The 8,452-nt window shown below is 36.5% G+C and overlaps 1 protein-coding gene across 1 annotated transcript in view; it reads right to left on the bottom strand.

Annotated features, from left to right (window-relative positions):
• CD226 (CD226 molecule) overlaps positions 1–4,806 on the bottom strand; it is an 18,847-nt gene extending 14,041 nt beyond the window's left edge. Inside the window, 2 exon segments of the mRNA XM_015818249.2 lie at positions 3,965–4,309; positions 4,695–4,806. Of these exon segments, the coding sequence (XP_015673735.2) occupies positions 3,965–4,309; positions 4,695–4,806 (457 nt within the window).
• Positions 4,807–8,452: the final 3,646 nt, after the last annotated feature.

The following is an 8,452-nucleotide window of genomic DNA, read 5'->3' as shown; positions in this document are numbered from 1 at the left end:
TATATATATATATATATATATATATATATATATATATATATATATATATCAGAGCTTCCTAAATGGCTATCTAGAAGCGACAATTAATCTTAGTGAACAGTTTGGACATTTGTGGCATAATCTTGCAGACAAAGCAGTTGCTCCTTACTATGTTTCAGATATTAAGTAAAATATTGTTTCCTACTTTGGGCTTTAGAAACTGCTTGATGTATTGTCACTGTAATTTGACTCTTAACAATTTATTATACCTGCTCTTGTCTTTATTTTTTTTTCTTTTATATGACATGCTGCTAATGATTATTTTTAATTATAATTACACCAGGTTCCTAATCATTGATGGGTATAATTTATAAAGGAGAATATTTGTAGCTCAGGGTTGAAATGAGGGGTCCTCTTTGCTCTCTGAGCTTGGCTGCTTCGCTGCAGATGTTTCATTCCCCAAGATAGGTAACATCATCAGTGCTAGTAAGGAGTGGGATTTCCTCTCAGTTTATATTCTGGGGGCTTGCCCTGTCTGTGTTGGTGGGAGTGGTCTTAATGGTTCTTTGGTTGGGCTATTTACTGTTGGCTGTTGGGTATAACATATATTAAATAAAAGCAGAGGAAAAATTAAACATTCTGTTTTATTTTCTAAAATGGGGAGAGTTATTACAGGAAAAGAAGTTGTTAAATGTATTTGATCACTCAGGGTTGTCCATAGGGGATTCAAAAACGTCAAGATGACAACTGCAACTGCAACATTAAAGCACTGCCCTTCTGACTGTTTTGTCCTTTACCTTGAACAGTTCTTAAAACACATTTACCTAGTGTGACTGTAAATCATGTCAAACAGACATTTCCACTTTTAGCAAAACAGAAGTGAAGAAAACGTCTAAAAGGATGATTTGAGCCCAAGAAAATTGGGTGCTGCTAAGAAAGAGAATGTTGGTGGATCTAATACAGCTTTTAGCTTTTTTTCCCTACCCTTTCTTGCAATTTGTTTATATTTACTGAGCGCAAGAAACACAACTCTAATCACATATTTTTACTATATTCATCTACTTTTTTATTCTTCATCAGCAGATAGTTACAATAGAAAAGAAGAATCATGTCAAACCCTTTCACTGATGTGAAAGCATGCATATCGTTTTATGGTTACCTTTCACTGAATTGTCTACTTTCAGATTTATGACTTCTTAAGCTGCAGATTTGCTTTTCGGTTTTCTTTCTGCCATACAACAATCTCATATTTCTATCATTTAATAGTTAGAGTGACTTGAGGAGTTGACACATGACACGTAAGCCATAGTTACTTTAAATTACTTTCTACTATCACATAGCAAATGTCCATGCATGAAAAATTATGGCTATATTGCTCTTTAATTTTCAGTAAATAGTAGCCCTTTTAAGAACTATTTTCATATTGCCTAATTATGCTTGATGGTTTATTAGCAAACTAAACTAGCAAAATAGTTTCACCAGTTTCCATAATCCTTAGCCAGATTAGCCATTGACTGTGCTCAGTAGCACAATCTGTGACTCAGTAGCCAGATTGGGAAATTCAGAGTTTATATTTTTTGTCAATAAATTTCATGGGCTTATGATTCTTGGTAGGGCCTTAGGGAAACAGAACAGAACAAAGGAAGAAAAATGTGTTCCTAATTATTCCAATGAAGATTGGAATCTTCTGAAAGCTATACTTTCTCCTTTTCAACAAAGAACCCTTAAAAGTGGAGGAAAAGAAATCTCATGTTTCTGATGTTGTGCTATTCCAGATAATCCTGAACTACACTCGTGTTACAATGAATGACAGCCATAGACAGGAGCTAAAAATTGTGTCAAAACTGTAGTCCCAGTTATTGATTTACAATTATCTGATGAATACCAATCTCTTAAAAACAAGAGTCCTTATATCGCACACAAATATGAATACAAATATGTACTTAGAGTATTTATCTAAATTTTGTATATTCATCAGAAACAAGTTACTGGTCACAGATTTTTAAAAAATCTCAGCAAAATTTTCAAATATTTAGGTTCAGCCTTGATATCAGCTATAAAAGGCAAATGTCTAGTTCCTCATGAATTTCAGAAATTGTACTTCTAATTATATTTTATCCTTCTTGCTGGCATGGAGGACTTTCTAAGCCTGAACCTTCCTAGTCTATTGTTATTATGATTTATTCAGAATTTAAACCGGGGACTCTAAAACAGCTATCCCTAGCCTGAGTATTCTCTGTCATCCCAGAACTAAATGGCTGTTTGGGGAATATTGAGAATTAAAGTTCAACCCAGGAGGGTATTCTGACTGGGAAAGGAACAGCCAGCCATGCAGGCCAGGGAATTCTGGGAGTTGAGGTTCACACTTCTTAAAATTGTCGAGGTTGAAAAATATTGAACTAGCAGTTACAATAGTCAAAGTCCCAAGCAAGAGGCAAATTAAAATTTCAGTTGGGACAAAGTTTGTGAATGAAAGGGTGCCAGGAATACAGTCTGCTTCTTTCATGTGCATACAATGGCAGCTTCCAAAAGTAAAGGCTCCTAATAACTGATGGAATAAATTGTACTGAATGCAATAATCTACAGCATCTACAAAGAAAAGCAGTAATTCCTTTGGTACCATTTTTTTCCTTTAGATAAAATATCGACAGTACCTGTGAAAAGTACATCTCAAGAGCCTTTGACTCATTGTCTAAACCCACCAGCAATGGTTTTTAAGTGCAAAATTGTTCATTGCCAAAGAGGAAAAATAATATACTTTTAAGATGACATTTTTGATTGAAGGCGATAGAAAATATTGCAAGTGCCATGAAGGCATAATGCACAATTTTAAAATTATTTTATAAGCAAATGGGTAACTTAAGCAGAGGCACATTTATAGAAAAAAGGAAGAAAGGAAGAAAGGACACTTCTTTTCTAGTTTTTTATTTCCACTGTGTTTCAACATCTCCTGCTATGTACAAATGCATAAGAATATTTTTGCTCTGCTAAGAAAAATCCTTTCAACCTCAGGTAACAGGGAGGTGAAGTCTCTTGAATCTACAGTATGTTTCCCTTTGAACCTTTTTTTCACAAATTTATTCTCCCTCCCTTTTTTAATGATGTTGCAAAGGAATGTTTTTCCTAGCAAAAAAAAGTCAGAATTCCATGCAGTGAGGAAATAAGGAGTCATTTTAGAGCATAAAACTAATGGGCAGGTGAACAAGGAATAGGCACTCTATTTCTTTCAAATTTCTCTTTCTCCTAAAATAATCTCTTCCTGTTACATGCAAATGTTGTGAGGCTCCAAACTGGGGGATGTAGTATGTGCAAAAGAAAGACACTGCTTTATGTTTTGTTCTATGCCACCATTGTAGAATAAAGCACAGTAGCCTGGATTCACGCATTGAATGAAGTCATAAAGTCATGAAGTCTTCCTCTGTGAGGGAGATGGCTGTATTTAAAATGTGATGAATACATTTAGTTCGCAAACCATGCAGTTCCCAAGACCCACAAAACCAAACCAAAAAAACCATATTTATTCTTTACGCTATGTGTGAACCAGGTCAGAGATGGTGACCATACCTGTAAAGGGACAGGGGTTCTGACAGGTGACATTTTGCTATTCTGTTCCAAAAATTACACTTCTTGTTTGATAGAACTAATGAGTTAAAAGTAACATTGAATATCATCTAATCTAATCCCTGGTCAGTGCAGGAGTTAACCAATTAAGCATTTGACGACAAAGCTAAGATCTTCTTTTTCCTTTGTAGCATCCCAACTTTAAAAATCTCTGTTCCTTCTCCTTTAGAATATATTGACTATCAATGGCTTTGGGTGAGGAATGAGCTGCTTCAAACTCACTGTAACATCATAGAGAAGGTAGGAAAAGTTCACCTGAGGGCATCTTCACTGAAATTTGATTTCCTTTTCACTCCAAAGGCAAATATCCAGAATTTGAATTTATCAGCAGCTTATAAAATGGAAATAAACAGATTTACCTTACCAGATTGAACAACATGTATCGTCTTTTCCCAGATCCCATCTGGAAAAGCATGAAAGGAACATTGGTAAAAACCAACATCTTCTTCAGTGGTTTTGCTGAAAATCAAGGTCTTATTGTTTGAGGTAAAATTAGTGACCAGGATTCTGGCCTTATAGCTGCTTTCTATATGTAGATCATAAGGTAGCCTGAAGACTGCAATGCTACTTTTGCTTTGATTCTCTTCCTTCTGCCATTCTATCTGAGAAATAGATGCATTCTTTGGGTAGACACATTCAAGAGCCATGGTCCTGGAGAGTTTCACAATTGAGTCCACATGTTTTCCTTCTGCCGTTAAAGATACATTGCCTAAATAGAACACGTTTATTTGGTTAAAAATTTTATTTTGTTAAAAAATATCAATTTAACACATGCTGCACTGATCAAACAAAGTGTTTTCCTCAACCTAAACTCTTTATAGTTGCACAGCAAGCTCACCAAACCCATCTCCAAAGTTATTACTAATAGCAATATGATGAGGTTATAATATTGGCTACAATCCTCCATTATCCAATTCATTTTGAATATAGTCACTAATAAGTAAACATCCATAGGATTGCAACACCAGAAACAAATTGCAGTGGTCTTACTTTTATTGGAATAAATTACTTCGAAACCTCATAGATTCACAAGACAAGTAAGCAGGCAAAAAACCAACAAGAAAGAAATGTATTGGTTAAGAAATGAGTCTTACTTTGATAGGACTGTAGAAAAGCCATCGCCAAGAACACAAGGCAATTCATCTTCAGCACAGCTAAAAGGACTGAGAGAGCTTCATCTATGCTTTCTGTGTTTCCTGGTCACATGATAGGGAGGATGGTATTTTTATCTGAACTAGCTAGACAAAGGGCTGCATCACTTTGGGGAGCTCTTGTAGTGTAGGAGTGTCTGCAAAGAGACACAGGAAGCTCATTTACACAAGTTGTCATGAATTCCATGACAATCTAGGACACCACAGGCTACTTTCTTACCTTTTAGATCTTCCAATATTACTTCTGTGCTGTGCTAAGAAAATTGATTGATTGATTGATTGATTGATTGATTGATTAGCTTCCTGAATTGGTTCCTTGTTTTCTCACAATGTTTTCTCTGTCTCATTAGTAGCACTTTGTTGCTATCTATAAAATTTGCTTGCTGATTATTTCCTTCCTTCCTTCCTTCCTTCCTTCCTTCCTTCCTTCCTTCCTTCCTTCCTTCCTTCCTTTTTTTGTTGTGCAAATGAATTTCTTTGCCAGGGATCAATTAAAGCCTCTCCTTAGCTTCCATGTCTATGGAGATTCTCAGTCATCCAGATCATGGTTGTCCCAAAGGTGCTTTTTCAAAGGGCAACTGGACTTTCTTTATGTTTGCTTGAAGACATTTTGCTTCTCATCCAAGAAACTTTTCCAGTTCTGAATGAAGGGAACTGAAGAAGCTTCTTGGATGAGAAGCAAAATGTCTTCAAGCAGAAACAAAGAAAGTCCAGTGGCTTTTTGAAAAAAAAAACACCTTTGGGTCCCCTTAGTTTCCATTTCAGTCAAGTAAAAGGTAAACTAATTTAATTGGCTTCAGTTAATTGGGCTGAACCAATAAAGCCTAAACATATTGTCTTGTTAGGCAGGCAAGGTGGTCACAGAATGTGAGACATAAATATTTGCTCTGTATACACTGATCTTAAAGGAAAAGGTATTATCTTGTGCAAAAACTCCCTTCAAGAGCAAAAGTGGCTGATTCAGAAGTTATTTACAATTACATTTTGATGTTTGTCACAGAAAATAACTTTGCATTGTAAGATATGTAACCCAGGTTTGCTAGTTCCCTGACAATTAGGATGGTTTTAATCAATACCAGTCTTTAATCATAAATTCTATTTAAGTGAAATGTCTATTCATTCTTTTTGTCATATTCTTGTGGCTAGATTTAGGCTATCTAGAATTGTAGAGTCAGATGAATGTTAAATTGTTAGAATATTGACTGTTATGGGATGGCTCTAAGACAGGGGTCTTCAAACTTGGCCCTTTTATGACTTGTGGACTTCAACTCCCAGAATTCCTCAGCCAGGCACGCTGGCTGAGGAATTCTGGGAGTTGAAGTCCACAAGTCATAAAAGGGTCAAGTTTGAAGACCCCTGCTCTAGGACAACTCAGAGCAGTCAGCTTGGTGCAGTCAGCTCACCGCTGTCAGCTTGTCGCCTCTGCCAACTCACCGCCAAGTCACCGCAGGACATTTCCACATAGCCAATTCACTGCAGGGACAACTCACCACAAGTGGCCTGAAGGAGAGCTGGGAAGGTGGGCCCCTAGAGTTATGGAATTTTTTTATATCTCCCATTCCTTTTTAGAATTATTAATACATCCCCTTGAAGATAGGAAAGTTCATAGTTATGTCAGCATTCCCTAATAGTTTTTGCTCAGGCAACCAGATCTAGTAGAGAGGGCATTCACCAGGTCTCTGCTATTAAACAATGTCATTTTGTTGGACCCCAGAGTTACGCCTTTTCAGCAATAGCAGCTGCATGTGAGACAGCATTTCCCTGGAAATCTAGATGATCCTTGATACTCTTTCAGTGTATGAGTCCTCCTGTTATCAATATGAGCTTTCTTGATTCATACAATACTGTCAATATGAGTAGGGTTATTCTTTATCCTTGTACACTGGGGTTATGCATTGTTGGTTTTTCTCTGTGTTTTTAATCCTTGTAAGCTACCCAGTTGCTTTGGTGATGGGTGGCTATGTCAATCACATAAACAAACAAAATACTTCCATTTTAATCCAACAGACAAAAGCTGTATATTACATAGCAAGTATAGCCCATAAAGTTAGAAGACAATATTATAAGAAATGACATTGGTTGAAACATAATTTCTCAGGCTGTATCACCTAGCTGTGAAATGGAGATACTGGGAAACAAGATAAGCATTTCATTGTTCCTGTTGTAAAGTTCCAAGGATGATATACTGAACAGAAATTCCATCATATTTAATTTAAAATTACTCAGTAAAATGCCACATGAAAGGCTCCACTCAGGACAGCAGCACAATGCACTTTCCCATATCAGATGTATTATCTAAGGGCTGCAAAGCAGAGTGCCAAGATAAATTACACCTGGCACTATACTGCCATCAGAGGTAGATAGCTGTTTTGATTTAAACTCAGGACAGGATGAGCCAGAGGCAGTAGCAGCACAATGATATGACTGTAACATTTCAGCATTTGGAACTGCAGATTTAATCTGATTAACCTTATTATTGATATTTCATCCTTCTTAATCAGATAGCTATTCTGGATTTTAATTTCTCTCTGCAAAGTCTTGACTGAAACTGGCAAAGAGCCCTGACTGGAAACTGCAGAAATTCTGGAGAGGAGGAAAGCCTATGGGATTGACCTCATATTTTACAGACTTTCAGGACAGCAGGCAATAAAATTGCTATTTGATGAAAACCACAGCTTTGTCTTAAATGAGAAATATTCAACCCGTTCCTACAAAAGACACAGCTCAATACATCAGCTTTGCTGCAATTCTTTTCTCTGAGAACATTAATTTAGCTTGCTTTGTCAAACAAAGAGTTTTTAACAATAACCGCCTCATCCTTTTTGGTGTATTGTTTTTCCATCCAAATGACTTTTGTTTTCATTTGGCATCCTAGGATGATGGGGGTTTCATGACTGTTCATGTTTACCAGGTAGCATCAAGGAAGGCTTCATTTGCAAGGGCATTGCTATATGAGCTTGACTCTTCTTCACAGAGTTAAAGGTACTTCAATACAGGAATGATCTTTTCCAGAATATGCGAAAGCAGCAATTAGCGTACAAAAAAAGTAATGAAAGCAATATAATCTTGCCAATATTGAAAAAAATACGGAGGCGTTAGCAGGGTATGGTTTAAAAAAAATCAAAATGGTGATGATGACATCTTTGTAATCAAGGTTCTGCCTGGCTTGATTGCACCATTGTGGTGACTTTTTTGAACAACTCTAAAGAGATTCTTGAAAACATATTTGAAGTTACACCAAAAGTTCTAATAAACAAGCATGTAAGGCACCGGTAAATAGGTTTTCGTGGTATCTGTAGCAAGAAAAGAAATTGAAACGGCAGCCACAGCAATGTGGTTGAAGCTCTGTCCGTAGGGAGAAGGTAGGGTTTTGATCACATTATCACAACTATCTTGAGGTTTTTTTTAAAAGTGTAAGTTATAAATATTCCTTGAACTGTTGACAAGGTTTAAACCAAAGAAAATGTTTTTTTTCACATTTGATGGAAATGCGATATAAAAGTTTCAGCTTCGGAGAAGAAAGATTTTGGTGAGCTTAGTGATGGATAACTGAACAACGGTAATGTATCAAAAAAAAAGGTGATGAGATCAGATTGCCCCGGAGGCAACCAAAAAGGGGGTGCTGCCAAAGATCACCAGGAAATTATCTGAAGAGGGAGTGGTAGCTGTGGTTTGGGTCATTGCTGCCAGAAATCAGTTGT

Source organism: Protobothrops mucrosquamatus, unplaced genomic scaffold (genome assembly GCF_001527695.2).
Source record: "Protobothrops mucrosquamatus isolate PMUCROS unplaced genomic scaffold, P.Mucros_1.0 scaffold707, whole genome shotgun sequence".
Classification (NCBI taxonomy): domain Eukaryota; kingdom Metazoa; phylum Chordata; class Lepidosauria; order Squamata; family Viperidae; genus Protobothrops; species Protobothrops mucrosquamatus.
The sequence above is the reverse complement of the archived record's forward strand: the minus strand, read 5'-3'. Positions and strand labels throughout refer to the sequence as shown.